We start from the raw sequence: 15340 nt of genomic DNA, 5'->3' as shown, positions 1-15340 counted from the left end.
GAAGTGGACAATTATTGCCCCAGAGCCATTCTTTGTTAACTGGAGCCCTTCACTCTTGTAGGGCCAATATGAGACTGCTTGTTCTTAATTAAAATAATCAGATTCCCCTGGAAGAGCCTGGGAAAACTGTTCTGCGGGGCTACACACACAGTAGAAAAGTGGCAGTTTATTTTGAGCTCTCTAGTTCCAATGGCCTTCTGACACATTTCTCTCTCTTTCCTGTTAAGGCATTCTTGTTATTAATATCCCCAGTAAATGCTGTAGGAACTCTAGTGCTCGGCCGCCTATTAATGCAACTTTCATGCTGAGCTCAAAGTGGAGCAGCAGGAACACTAGAATGGCCGTTCCTCATATTTGGTACTGCATTTGCTTGTCACTTGAGGTTTCCATGGCTTCACCTCAGAAAAATGATCCTACATGTCTGCATTCTAAAGTGATAATTTCTGGGTTATTGAAATAGAAATTCCTAGCTTTTGATCAATGGAATGCATTTTGAGACAAAACGAGTGTGAATATATTTGTAAAATACAAAGTACCTTTCAAATGTTTTCCTCTCTTTCCAATGATGTCCCATTCACTAATGCTGAGTTACGAATCACGTGCATACACTTTTTCAAGTGAACATTGTACTGTCAAAACCTGCATGTTTAAAACTGAACACTGTTATGTGTTCTTTAGCCCTTTCTTCCTCAAATGACCACCTCAAAGTTTATAAATGTTCATCTGTTCAGAAATAAATTATGACTAATGAAAACTAATGAGCTTGCTACTTCATTCCTTTTAGCTTGGTACAGTAGGTACAGGTTTTAATCACAGGCCCCTGATTACACAATGTAGAGGTTTGTGTTTCTGTTGCCTTTCTGTTTACTTCTCTTTATTTCTGTTTGCTACAATTCTTTTAATTCTATTTCTGCACAAATGTTCTGAATACTCTTGGTTTATTACTATACTGAAACACATTCAATTTAACATGGGGTCTAACTAGGCATTTATATTATGTAAGAATTCTTTCATCACATACAGCATCCTGTTTGTTGTGGTGGTTTTAGAGAGCAAAACTACTCTTTTTCTTTGAGAAGAGCTTTGCAGCCAAGTTTTAATGAGAGTGTGGTAGGTGTCAGTTCCCTGGCTTTTTTGCAGAGCTTGCCTTAATGTGCTGCACTCTGTCAAACGTGTCAGAAAGGTGCCTAGTCAAGGTCCCAGGGGTGCAATTAAACCATCTCTTTTTGCTGGTGAAAAACCTATGTAGGACTTTCTGATCCAGAGTAAATGAACGAATGTGAAGCAGTATTTACTTTGATTCGGTGAGGAGACCATCAGTCTTTTAGGTACAGATTAGTAAATGCGGCTGGTTTCAGAGTTTCATGAGGTTTTCACTCTGTTTTTCTCTAATTGTGCGTGGGCAGGTCTGAAAGCTGACTCCAGGTACACCTGAAGTGTAACAGCAGCAGACTGCAGAATACGGTTCGTTCAGGAGGACAGAAAAGCTGCATCAGGAGACCAGTCAAACTGCTGTAGTCACACTCTGCTCTGTCAGTTTTATATTTCCTCATGATGCTGCTGCTGGGAGATGCCTCCTTCTCTCCTGCCTCTGCTCTGGCTCCTCCCCTTAGATTTCTGTAAATCTGCAGTGTTCAAAGACCTTCCCCTCATTTCTGTTTGATACATTTCTTTTAATGAATTCTATGCTTTCTATATGTTTCAAAATTCTCGTTGTCAACAAAATGCAACCATATCATATATTAGAAGATCGTATTCAATTTCAAGAGCTGCTTACTTTTTCCTCTCCAAATATTGGCATAAAAATAGTTTCCCTGGACCAATGCAGTAGTGAATGTGTCCAAAATTAAAAGGATATTGACAGAATATCCTTCTCCTCTGCCTTACCCTGACTTTAAGTGTGTCAATGCTGTGTTTTAGGCCATAGGAAATGCCAAGACCACCAGGAATGACAACAGCAGTCGCTTTGGGAAGTACATTGAGATCGGGTTTGATAAGAGGTACCGGATCATTGGGGCCAACATGAGGACGTACCTGCTGGAGAAATCAAGAGTGGTCTTTCAGGTAAGTGAAACTCTCTGGAGGGGAGCTGATTACCTCATTCCATCCCTTTTCTAACTGCTTCATCCAAATCGGGGTCACGAGGAAGCAATAGGTGCAAGGCAGGGTACATCCTGGATGGGATGCCAGTCCATTGCAGGAAACACACAAACACAGACACGGACATACACCAGGGCCAATTTTCTCAGAAGCTAATTATCCTACCTGTATGTTTTTGAACTGTGGAGGAAACTGGAGCACCCGGAGGAAACTATGCTCTGCTAACCACTGTGTCTCCATGTCATCCAACTAATTCCGTAGTGCTGAACATTAACAAAGCAGCAGCTCAAATCAGATTTCATGATGCAGTTTAGAGTTTTGAATTGGTTCATTGTACAAAAATGTTATGAAGCATGGGGTACTTGTAAATGCGAATAAACGACAGGGGTAAAGTACATGCAGTGCTGTACAGGACACATGTTCAATGCGGAGTCCGATACATGTATTACTATCTAATAAGGAATGAAATCTTGTTTGTAAATTTGATCTGATTATCCTTAATTAAAAGTAAGTCTTTTACATGTGTGGAAACATACGATTGACCTTATTTGAAGAAATAAGAAAATCATTATTAGTAAAAAAAATGCAATTTATTTGGCTAATTCCCTCACAGAAAACCAGGGAAACAGACTCAGGGAAAATGTATTTTCATTGTTGGAGTTGTTACATACTCCAGTTTCCTCCCACAGTCCAAGGACATGCTGGTAGGTTAATTGGCCCCGCTGTGAGTGTTTGTGTGTCTATACCTGCTCCCTACAATGGACTGGTGTCCCATCCAGGGTGTATCTTGCCAGTGTAGGCTCCAGCTCCCTTGTGACTCTGTATTAGATAAAACGGTCAGAAGATGGATGGATGGATGGGTGGATGGATTGATGGAGTTGTTACATGGCTATACCTGCCTCTGTAGCAAAATCAAAGAGTGTTTGTGCTATTGTTTCCTCTCACATTGTACCCAATCACTGGAATGAGTGGTTTTCCATTGAACACCAAATTGGACACAGATTTTGCTGGATTGACCTGTGAACACTGGAAAACGTTGCCAGCTTGATTACTGGTCACCAAATAGCCAATGATCTACTGTGTCTATTTCACAGAAGAGCTTAAGAATAGTGTATTTCTTTATCTTTAAACTTCGGATTGATTCATAACCTTTCAAATCTATGGAAACAGTGTTTTGATTATGTAATGTTTGCATTTTGTGTTTTGATTATGAAATGTTTGCATTTTGTTTTGACTTTTTTAAGCGGCTCAATACTGTAGTAGTGTTGTTGGATTGTAGCTAAGAGTCAGAAAAGAGCCAGTGTTTGGTATGTTTAAAATGGGAAATGGCACTATTAACATCCACCGGGGAACCTGCCAAGATCTTACTCTGTCCTTGATAGACAGTGCACTGACATGACCTATACAGTATATATGACTGCTCTTTCTTTGGCTAATTAGTTGCAGTCCATAAAATTAACTAAGATCCGATGCTGGTTGCTTTAGTGAGAAAATACAAAATGCCAGAAGAAAGTTAATTGAAATATATTTTTCATATCTAGAATTATTTAGCTGGTGGGTTGCACAGGTCGTTATGTCACTTTTAATGGCACAGCCAGGTCTGAATCTAAGCCTATCTCAGGGAGGAACATGTCAGAACCTAATTTTGTGTGTGTGTTGTGTCCTCATTGAGGCCCACTGCCACCCGATATACTGTAGTATTACAGCTGTATGGGCAAATTGAAAGAAGTCTCTCTAAATGCAGATCAGCATCTTGGGAAGACCAGTTGCTGTCCAAAGGCAGTTAGGTTTCAGATGGATGAGAAGGAAACTTATCTTTCTGTTCATTACAGATGTATTACAAAATGTGTGTTCTCATCTGTTAAGGAGTTTTGTGTTTCTTTTTCAGGGAACAGGCAGTCTAAAATTTAGTATTTTCATTCCTTCAGACCCTAAATGTGTTTTTGTCCTGTGAACAAAGAATAGTTACAGAAGGTTAAATGCAGCTAATATAACCTCTAATGTTAATGCAAATTTTAAAAACGTTTATCTTTTACACCAGTGCAATGAGAGAGCCCTGTACTGATAATAACCACGAGGTCAGCTGTGCCTTCTAAAGAGCACTGTTTGTATGTTAGGCTGACTTGAAGTCTTGCAGTCTGCTGTACTGCACAAAGGTTCTGTTGGTGGTCAGATTGACCTCTGATTCCTGTACTAGCCAATGATTGCTTTTGTGGTCTAACCAATAATTGACAAAGCATGCTAATTGCACGTATGCAATCATTGGTGAAGGCTCTTTGATGGTGCTTTTCCAGAATTAAATAATAATTAATAAAATAAGATGCAGCTGTATTGTATTTTGATCACCTTCATGCACGACTCCCACTCTTCACTGAGAATATACTGGCTAATATTCCGTCATAAAATGAAAATAACGTGGACTGTGCTTGTGCTTTTTTATGTTTTGGACAGGCTTTGGAAATGTGGAAATGTAATTGGTTTACTTTATCAAGGCATTAGCATGTCTCTGCATGTTAATATATAATTGCAATTACTGTTGTTTTTCTCTTACATGCTAACGTCAGAATCGTGTGCATGCATTCTGAATGTTTTGCACCTTGCTAGCTGTTCCTGTAGTTTTTTTAGTAGAATTTAGTAATGGTGCAGAAATAAATATACCTAAACGAATAGAACCTTTTTGTTCCAGACCTTGCACAGTTTTCACAGAATTCCAGCCACACTATTACTAGGAAGTAAAAACTCTGCCCACCGCGGGTTTTGATAAGAGTTGCAAATTGTCTAAGAACGCTCAATGTTTAGATAAAGCATTTCAAATTACCTCTGCCTTAGCTAACTATTTCATTTATCTAGGCTTTAATTTGTGTTGGCTATTTTAATCAATTACAGAAATTGGGAATTGAGTGTTTGCCTGTAGAGACCTTAAATGGTTTATTTACATGTAGTTTGTATTATTTCCCCTTCAGAAGACAAGGACAAAACACTTTCTTTCCTCTGTTGTCAGACCAGGATGTTGTTTTGACCCAAACTAACAGTGAAGTGAGAGGAGTCTGGGATTTGTATCTGAAGTCCTGAGTGAAATGTAGAGGGAGCACACCAAGCAGGCAGAGCTGGTATCCATACGGAAGTGCAGTAGGGGCTGGATTGAAATCCATTGCTCTTTTTATTGGCAACAGAAATGTGAAAGCATATTTTATTCCTTGTTTTTGATATTCTGCATTTCCTGTGCGTTATTTTAAAGTGTTTTTTAAAACATTATTTACTCAGTAATTTTGTGATTGTTTCTAAATGTTCCACTTTGACTGGTATTGTTCTAGGCAGACGAAGAGAGAAATTACCATATATTCTACCAGCTGTGTGCTTCTGCACGCTTGCCGGAATTCAAAGCTCTTAAGTTAGGTAAGTTGCTTTAATTCTCGCAATGAACTACTGTTCTTTTTTCCACCGAAAGAACTGAAGTCCTGATTCTCTCTGTAAGCTTCTGCACGGGGGCTCAGGGTGACTCATACAGAAGCACTGATGAGTCTGGGAATATGTGGCTACAGAACCATTGCACACTCGCCAGCAATAAAGTGGCTGAGATGTGCATTCAGACTTGTTCCCTTTCTTCTGTGCTGCAGCTCAAGGATACAATTCAAGATGGCATTAAATATAAATCAGACTTCAGCACGAGCACATTTCTTCAGAAGCAATAATTCTGTTGATGCTGTTCGCAAGCACAACTGACTCCCACAAATTGCTGGCAAATGGTGTCATGCAGCAAACGAGAAAACAAAAAAAACATAACCTTTATTTGAAATGTGCTGCTGACTTCTACATCACCTTTGTACTATTTGATTTCCATTTTAATAGTGTTTATTAGTGTGTCTCATGGCATTAAAAAGCTATTTACCTCGTCATGAAAATTGTACATTTATGTCAGCAACAGAAGCAGAATTGGACTTGATACCAGAAACACTAAGCTATTAGAGGAGCATTTTGTTTTCATTCAACATATTCAACATGTTGAAATAACAGGTTCATAACAGATGTTAGATATACAGCTTTTGTCCATTCATAAATACATTCAACAAGGGTTTTGAGCTGATGAAGGACATTTTCATAAATCGCAGCTCTTGAGCTGCTGGACCCTGTGGTGGAAAAGCAGCAGTGTGCTCCCTGAGAGTGTGGGGGGCAGAGCTGCCCGATTGGCTGTGTGTGAGCATGAGCGGATGTGTCCCACGGAGAGGAGGCCCCTGTCTGTCCTGTCTCTCCAGAGTTCTGCTCTCCAGTGCTGTCACCCTGGCATGTTCTGCAACTGCACCCTGGTAGTGGGGGAGTTCCAAGCACAGACGAGGCCGGTTGCTTAGCAACAGGATCAGGCCAAAACCGTAATCTTGGAAATGGCTTTACTTTTCGTGTTGAATGTCACGCAGCAAATCACCGAAGCCTTAACCATCTGTGTTCAGAAGATTGAGTCCGGATTTTATCATCTGTTGGTTCTGCCTGCCTGTTTGTTTTTTGAGGTATCAACAGGCAGTACACCTATCAGAAAACTAGCAGAGTTCTCACATTCTGCTTGTTAGGTGGCTAGTAACCCTGGACATTTTCGAGATTCGCACATCTTGATATCCGGTAGATATGAAAACAAGCTTGAGGCTTGAGACAGGCAGATGTCTTAGAATTGTAATTGTGAAATTGATAGTCATGATCACCACAGAAGAAGGATAATATTTTGTTGTAAATTGTCATATACAGTATCTTGTCTTGAGTGGTAATGGGGGATATAAGGAAAAGATAATTTTAGCAATAGATTAATGAGTAGACATATAGGCCTACAAATTAACGGACAGATATAATAATAATAATAATTGCTTACACTTATATAGCGCTTTTCTGGACACTCCACTCAAAGCACTTTACAGGTAATGGGGACTCCCCTCCACCACCACCAATGTGCAGCCCCACCTGGATGATGCAACGGCAGCCATAGTGCGCCAGAACGCTCCCCACACACCAGCTCTCAGTGGGGAGGAGAGCAGAGTAATGAAGCCAGTTCATACAGTGCCTTGCGAAAGTATTCGGCCCCCTTGAACTTTTCAACCTTTTGCCACATTTCAGGCTTCAAACATAAAGATATAAATTTTTTATTTTATGTGAAGAATCACCAACAAGTGGGACACAATTGTGAAGTGGAACGAAATCTATTGGATTTTTGAAACTTTTTTAACTAATAAAAAAATGAAAAGTGGGGCGTGCAAAATTATTCGGCCCCTTTACTTTCAGTGCAGCAAACTCACTCCAGAAGTTCAGCGAGGATCTCTGAATGATCCAATGTTGTCCTAAATGACTGATGGTGATAAATAGAATCCACCTGTGTGTAATCAAGTCTCTGTATAAATGCACCTGCTCTGTGATAGTCTCAAGGTTCTGTTGAAAGCGCAGAGAGCATCATGAAGACCAAGGAACACACCAGGCAGGTCCGTAATACTGTTGTGAAGAAGTTTAAAGCCGGATTTGGATACAAAAAGATTTCCCAAGCTTCAAACATCCCAAGGAGCACTGTGCAAGCGATCATCTTGAAATGGAAGGAGTATCAGACCACTGCAAATCTACCAAGACCTGGCCGTCCCTCTAAACTTTCAGCTCAGACAAGGAGAAGACTGATCAGAGATGCAGCCAAGAGGTCCATGATCACTCTGGATGAACTGCAGAGAACTACAGCTGAGGTGGGAGAGTCTGTCCATAGGACAACAATCAGTCTTACACTGCACAAATCTGGCCTTTATGGAAGAGTGGCAAGAAGAAAGCCATTTCTCAAAGATATCCATAAAAAGTCTCGTCTAAAGTTTGCCACAAGCCACCTGGGAGACACCCCAAACATGTGGAAGAAGGTGCTCTGGTCAGATGAAACCAAAATCGAACTTTTTGGCCACAATGCAAAACGATATGTTTGGCGTAAAAGCAACACAGCTCATCACCCTCAACACACCATCCCCACTGTCAAACATGGTGGTGGCAGCATCATGGTTTGGGCCTGCTTTTCTTCAGCAGGGACAGGGAAGATGGTTAAAATTGAGGGGAAGATGGATGCAGCCAAATACAGGACCATTCTGGATGAAAACCTGTTGGAGTCTGCAAAAGACCTGAAACTGGGACGGAGATTTATCTTCCAACAAGACAATGATCCCAAACATACAGCAAAATCTACAAAGGAATGGTTCACAAATAAACGTATCCAGGTGTTTGAATGGCCAAGTCAAAGTCCAGACCTGAATCCAATCGAGAATCTGTGGAAAGAGCTGAAAACTGCTGTTCACAAACGCTCTCCATCCAACCTCACTGAGTTCGAGCTGTTTTGCAAGGAAGAATGGGCAAGAATTTCAGTCTCTCGATGTGCAAAACTGATAGAGACATACCCCAAGTGACTTGCAGCTGTAATCGCAGCAAAAGGTGGCTCTACAAAGTATTAACGCAAGGGGGCCGAATAATTTTGCACGCCCCACTTTTCATTTTTTTATTAGTTAAAAAAGTTTCAAAAATCCAATAGATTTCGTTCCACTTCACAATTGTGTCCCACTTGTTGGTGATTCTTCACATAAAATAAAAAATTTATATCTTTATGTTTGAAGCCTGAAATGTGGCAAAAGGTTGAAAAGTTCAAGGGGGCCGAATACTTTCGCAAGGCACTGTAGATGGGGATTATTAGGAGGCCATGATTGGTAAGGGCCAATGGGAAATTAAATATAAGGTGCACTGTATGGTTTCAGCTGTGTAACTCACATTGTTTCAGGTTGTATCTGGACCTCCTTCATTAAGAGCTATGTACTTGGTATTTCTGTGAGCATTGATTGGAGAATCTGTCTTGCAGGCTCTGCCAATGACTTCCATTGTACCAATCAGGGCCGTAGCCCAGTCATCGACGGTGTGGATGATGCCAAGGAGATGGTCACCACCAGACAAGCTTTCACATTATTAGGTAACTCCCCAGTGTCTCTTATGCGGGGAAGTGCTGCAGGAATACTGACTTCTTACTGTTCTCTTAATTCGTCAATGTACCCTTTCTTGTGTGAAATACAAATCAGTCTTTGAAAAAATTGTTTTTTGCCATTGTAGTTTCAATCAGTTTACCTCCAGCTCATGGGAATGCAAAAGAATTACAAGCTGAACAAACACTCTGCTTTTTGATGTTTTGCTTTGCTATTGCTATTGGTATTGAACAGTTTTAAAGTTTTTTTTTATAGAGGCATAAATGATTCTTATTGGAAGACTGTGTCACTGGAACTTCTCCTTGGATCATAATAATGTTGTTATGGTGTTTCAGGTATTAACGAATCTTACCAGATGGGCATTTTCCAAGTTCTTGCAGCTATCCTCCATCTAGGCAATGTGGCCATCAAGGATCGGGATTCAGACAGCAGTATAATCCTGGTAAATTACTACGTTTATTTTGCATGTCTTTATACTAGTTTTGGAATACATTTATAGATTTTTGTGATTCACCTTTCCACTTTCAATCCTATGAAATGTATGCATTATAATAATATGGATATATTAGAATGGGTAATGGGGATAATAAATCCAGTTTTTAAAATATAAACATTTTCCCTCATTGGATCTCATGGATTGTCTTTGTTTGATGGCACACTGGCAGGACTTTTTACTTCTTCAAAGTACTTCTATTTAATTTGCCATATCTTAACTTCTACAACCGATATGTCCTCACTCTCATTCCAATTTTAGCCCAACAATGTCCACTTGACCATTTTCTGCGAATTAATGGGAGTGACCTACCAGGACATGTCCCACTGGCTGTGCCATAAGAAACTCATGACGGCGGCGGAAACCTACATTAAGCCCATCCCGAAACTGCAAGCCATCAATGCAAGGGATGCCCTTGCCAAACACATCTATGCCAAACTCTTCAGCTGGATTGTTGATCATGTCAATCAAGCCCTGCACTCCACAGTGAAGCAGCATTCCTTCATTGGAGTTCTCGACATTTATGGGTATGTGAGGGCCTCCCTGGAGTCAGTACTGGTCAGTCCACTCATTAAGACACCACAGACTGTGAGACCGTTCATCATGTTCATTCTTTCTGCACTGTTCGGCATTCTTACTTTTCTCTCTGACGTTTAGTACATTACAGAGCACTTGTTGTTGAGCTCGCTTTTCGCCATTTTCACTTGTTCATAAGCAAAATTGCATTCAGCACTGCACAATTATTAGAGTGGTCCTTGTTCAAGGTACAGTACATGAAAAAACAACTATGTTGAAGTGGGTGATTTGAAGAATGTAATATATCCCAGATGTGTAATTAAGTTGAAGCAATTTACCACATTAATATTTAAATTAAACTCCTGATGTACAGGCCTGATCCCTTTTTTTGTAAAACACTATGCAAAAACCCTTTGAGTAATTGCATTGTGCTACATTATGTAGGCTGATTCTCCTAGTGGTCTGACTAATTTACTACTTCTTTACTAAAATGTCAGCATTGCAGATTCTGAGTGTTTTTTTTTCCTTCTAGATTTGAAACATTTGAGATCAACAGCTTCGAGCAGTTCTGTATAAATTACGCAAATGAGAAGCTGCAGCAACAGTTCAATATGGTGAGTTCTGTTCTATTGATGTTATTTGCATAGAGTTCTATAATCCTCAAGGGATGTTCACTCTGACATTCTCTAATTACACCTGCTAACACAGTGTGATGTGTGAGCATCAGAGAATCGTGGTTCTTTGTGTTAGCATTTTTAAATAAAATGTTATTTAAATTTTATATCTCTGGGGTTAAATTTCTAGATAATCAGTGTTTGTAAAGTTTTAAGGTAACACACCTTTGTTTTATTTTGCATCATTTTTCAATGAAGGTGTTCACACCTCTGGGTTTACTGTAAGTTGATTTGAATTATATTCAAGTGTTTGAATATATTATATGATGGCTCTCCTAGCCTTAAACTGTGTGCTGTTGTATAGCTAAGTAAGCATGCTGAAGCCCTTTGAAAATACACCTTTTAATTTCACATCAGTCTGATCTTTGAAGTACACAAAACACAAAGAAACAAAAAAAAAAGTCTTGAAGCTTTGATATTGTGAAAAGATGTCCAAAACAATCCACTCTCTGATAGATTTCTATAAAAATGTATTAGGTGTTGCAGTTCAATCCATTTTTTTGTTGTTGTCTGATCTGATAGACTATAAAACATTTCTAAAGGTTTCATGTTTGCACTTTATTTTATGCTTAGAAGAAAATGTTTTACTTTGTATTAAACAGTTCTTCGTGCTGTCTTCTCTGGAAAACATTGCTACTTTTAGTATGTTTACAGTACTCCATCATCTTCTTATGGCTATCTCCATTTACTGGGCTTTCCAGCAGATTCCTGTCAGACAAATATTGTAAGACAGCTGTAATTAGTAGTAGTTGGCTCTTTCCAAGCCAGTTAAACTCTGCTGGGTCAGGTTCTTGTCAGGTACAACATACAAACACTGCGCTGACTGCTATTGTGAAATTAAAGTTTTATAGCGGTAGGCAGATCAACACTGTTTTTTTCTGGAGTTTTAGCCATCTGTCTGTACCAATGCAGCAGTGATCTGTGCTGGTGAGGTCTTCTTTGGGATTGTCGTGCTAGGAGAAAACTAAAAAAACCCATCCATGGATGCTTTCCCTCTCGTCTTGCAGCATGTGTTTAAACTGGAGCAGGAGGAGTACATGAAGGAGCAGATCCCCTGGACATTGATAGACTTCTATGACAATCAGCCCTGTATCAATCTGATCGAAGCCAGACTCGGAGTCCTGGACTTGCTTGATGAAGAATGCAGGGTAAGAGCTCAGCATGCCTCTGCAAGCAGTGCTAGGGACATTCATGCTCACAACACACACACACCTGGACGGTCCAAGATTTCAGGATTGAATTTTGATTGTAAATAGAGATGAGAGGTATAATCGGCATAAGCCCTGCTTTTTGTTGCTGCCCAAGGCTCATGTTGTCTTTAAGACCAGGACCTGGCTGGATATAGGCACCACTGAAACTCCTTTCTTTCCGCTCCCAGATGCCAAAAGGAACAGACGATACCTGGGCTCAGAAGCTGTATAACACTCACTTGAACAAATGCGCACTTTTCCAGAAGCCCCGTCTGTCTAATAGAGCCTTCATTATCCAGCACTTTGCAGACAAGGTAGGTTTTTCATCTTCAGGCTCTCCTCTTCGTGTCCTTCTTGGAGTTTTTTCTGTCTCTTGTCTGTAGATAAAGACATCTGAAGGGAACCTCAGATTACCCACTGTAATCCCCAAAGTGCTCAAAAGTCGTTCTTCTTGCCCAGATTGCTTTTATAGTTTATGCTGAATCTCCTACATTAATTTCAGGAATACCTGTGAAGACTCCTTAATGAATAAGATTTCAGTGCTTCAGTTCCTAATAAAGGCTGATGATGCCAACATGTTAGATGAGCATAATAGGACAATTGTCCTTTTATTTTTCTAACCTTTCTTGTATCATTATTCAGTTGTTGTAACATTTATGTCCTTGTTGTTTATTTAACGTATTAATTCTATAGTAATTCTATAGTAGTATAGTATGTATACTTTGGTAAATTCTTGGGAACTGATAGATTTAATGATCAATTTCAAACAAATGACTACTATTATTGTTAAAATAAACCCGGGTTTTCAGATGCACAACTTAAATATTTGTAATTAATTACTATTTTGAATTTGTTTGATTTATTTGTAGGAATATAGGATAAAAAATAGCAAGTGTTACAAGGTGATAGACATTAGACAATCTTATTTTAGCTTCACTTAGTGTCATATTACAGCCATATGTGAGGGTTGATCAAATAGTGCTGGCATTACACCCACTCTGGGAACATGAATCTCAATGACAGAAGAGGTCATCCACCATTTTCCCCATTTCAGACACAATGTATTTTGCTTCTCAGATTTCTTTTTCATTACAGAATCGAAGTGTTATTGGATCATGGTTTCTCTGTGTGGTTTAATACTGAAAATAGTGACTGTCAAGACTATATTGAAAGCTATAGCTACTGTATATATTTATAGCTGTTCAACATTGTAAAATACTGTAATGCATTACATGTTGGCTGTATTGCAATCAACTGTTATCATTAGTTGGAAAGTGATGTGTTAAAAGTAAACCCACAATGGCAAGTACATAACATGAAGAGGTCATCTTAGAGAACATTCAAGATTGTTCTGTGTTTGAATCATTATTGATCACAGCATTTTTAGTTTTACTTAATTGAATTTAGCTAGTGACAGGCTATGCAGTTAAAACGGTCCAAGAAAATCCACTATTTTCAGATTTCTTTATCAGAAAGTGGATATTTGCATCGATACGAAATGTGAAATGGCACTGGCTTTCTGATTGTATATTCTTCTGTCTCTAGGTGGAATATCAATGTGAAGGGTTCTTGGAGAAGAATAAAGACACAGTTAATGAGGAACAGATACATGTGCTGAAAGCAAGCAAGGTTTGTGTTTACTATTCTCTCTAAAAATTAAATTAAAGAAGGTTCATATAAATGACTTGCAGTATGGTTTGCTCGTCTAAAAGGTCAGATGCACTGTCGCCATCTGCTGTTCAATTAAGTTATTGACGTCATTCACACCCACTGCCACTTCATCGTGTGCAAAGTTTTGTCTTGAAAGTAACATTGTTAATTTGCAAAACAAAATACAGAGAGATGCATTTTAAAAAATGCTCCCGGGTAAGATTTAAGAGTTGAACATTGAAGACTTCCTCTCAATCTTGAGAAAAAGGAGTGGAAACAACTATAGACCCTATCTTGACAGATGACACCTGAAGAAGGCTCCACAGCCGAAATGTGTTTTCTTTCTTCTCTTTTCAGCCTGGAATAAACCTATTAACTGTTAACATAGTGGACTATTGACAATTCACAATTCACAAGAAGGACTTATTGATGTATGAAATGAAGCTGCTTGACTTTAGTTAAAAGTCTGTTTATCTGTTTTGCAATAACCACGAAGAGATGCTGATAATGAAACAGTCCTGCTTACAAGGTTTTTTTAAAATTGAACTCTTATCACAGAAGCAATGCAGCAATATGGGTTGTTAACACAGTCTACAGCTACACATTAAACTTTAGCCTTAGTGTGGATACCTGCCTAACAATGGGCTGCATCCTGCTGGTTTCTGGGCTTCAACTTCTTTCATAGTCATGGTTTTTGTTGTCTTGGAGGACAAGAAAGCAAGGGTTTCTCTTGTTTGTAGACAACATAGGGATCAAGTCTTTTAAATCCACCGAGGAAAGACCTAAGCCTCTAAAACCAATCCTGGTTGTCGCTGCTCTGGCTGATCATTCGAAAATGAATTACAGGTTAGCAGTCAGCACACTGTGGTTTATCAGAGGCTGTGTGTTTATAACAGAGCTGGGAAGGGTTGTTTATCCAGATTAAAAATAAAGGACCAGACTGATCTTCAGAAATAAAGTACCACTGACCATTGATCTCTTTTTCCCCAATTCTTCAGGAATTTTGCGAGACATTCATATAATAGAAAACTCTAATGTGATTTCATCTTCAGAGAGTGACCCCACAGAAAAATCAGTAGACCACAGCAAGGCCTCGCCTCACTGCGGCAGTCTCAACAGCATGCCTGCTGCTTGATTACATACACTACTAGGAAATGCCAAACAGCTGACTGGTGTACAGCTCTTTTAGCATTCACATCTTCTTTCAGGTCTGCACAATCCCTTGTCAATCCAAAGACCTTCTCCATCCCTCTGGCCTCACTCACGATGAGTTCAAAGCAGTTTAAAAACAACTTTCAGTTGCTCTTATTGCACTGCTGTATAAGCTCATCTGTCATTGATGGGAGCAACTCTTAATGTTTCAATGCAATTAATCATTTGAAGAACATGAAAATGAATTGTCTGTGTCCCACACAAAAGAACCAGTATTACTATGCTAACACTGCTTTTAATTTGGCTTTGACCATTCATTTTTGTGGCCTCTGTAAGATATATTCAAATTTAGTTTTGTATTGTTTGACACTTTTTTATAGACATTGCTTGGTAGCTTCCAGAAGCGGTAAGTACACTTGGTAAGGGTTTGAGCTGCTCCAGCTAATCCGTTAACTACTGAAAACCTCAAGAAAAACACCTTCATTTTGACATCTGTCTTCATTTAATGTGATGTTTTATTTTTGTTTTTTTTAAATGTTTTAACAGTGTTTAGCAATATTAATAATATTTGTTTTTACCATGAAGGCTTAGCAAAATTAA

The 15340-nt window shown here is 39.2% G+C and overlaps 1 protein-coding gene across 5 annotated transcripts in view; it reads left to right on the top strand.

Annotated features, from left to right (window-relative positions):
* myo5aa (myosin VAa) overlaps positions 1-15340 on the top strand; it is a 68788-nt gene that overhangs the window by 25591 nt on the left and 27857 nt on the right. For all 5 annotated transcript variants that reach the window (XM_088640898.1, XM_088640897.1, XM_088640899.1 and 2 more), the window contains exons 6-14: positions 1921-2064; positions 5415-5496; positions 8948-9055; positions 9401-9507; positions 9820-10085; positions 10607-10688; positions 11756-11896; positions 12127-12252; positions 13484-13567. In XM_088640898.1, coding sequence (XP_088497024.1) covers positions 1921-2064; positions 5415-5496; positions 8948-9055; positions 9401-9507; positions 9820-10085; positions 10607-10688; positions 11756-11896; positions 12127-12252; positions 13484-13567 — 1140 coding nt within the window. The remainder of the gene's footprint in view (positions 1-1920; positions 2065-5414; positions 5497-8947; positions 9056-9400; positions 9508-9819; positions 10086-10606; positions 10689-11755; positions 11897-12126; positions 12253-13483; positions 13568-15340) is intronic.

Source organism: Lepisosteus platostomus, chromosome 7 (genome assembly GCF_059453375.1).
Source record: "Lepisosteus platostomus isolate fLepPlt1 chromosome 7, fLepPlt1.hap1, whole genome shotgun sequence".
In the NCBI taxonomy this organism is placed as follows: Eukaryota; Metazoa; Chordata; class Actinopteri; order Semionotiformes; family Lepisosteidae; genus Lepisosteus; species Lepisosteus platostomus.
This window is presented reverse-complemented; position numbering and strand designations above follow the sequence as displayed.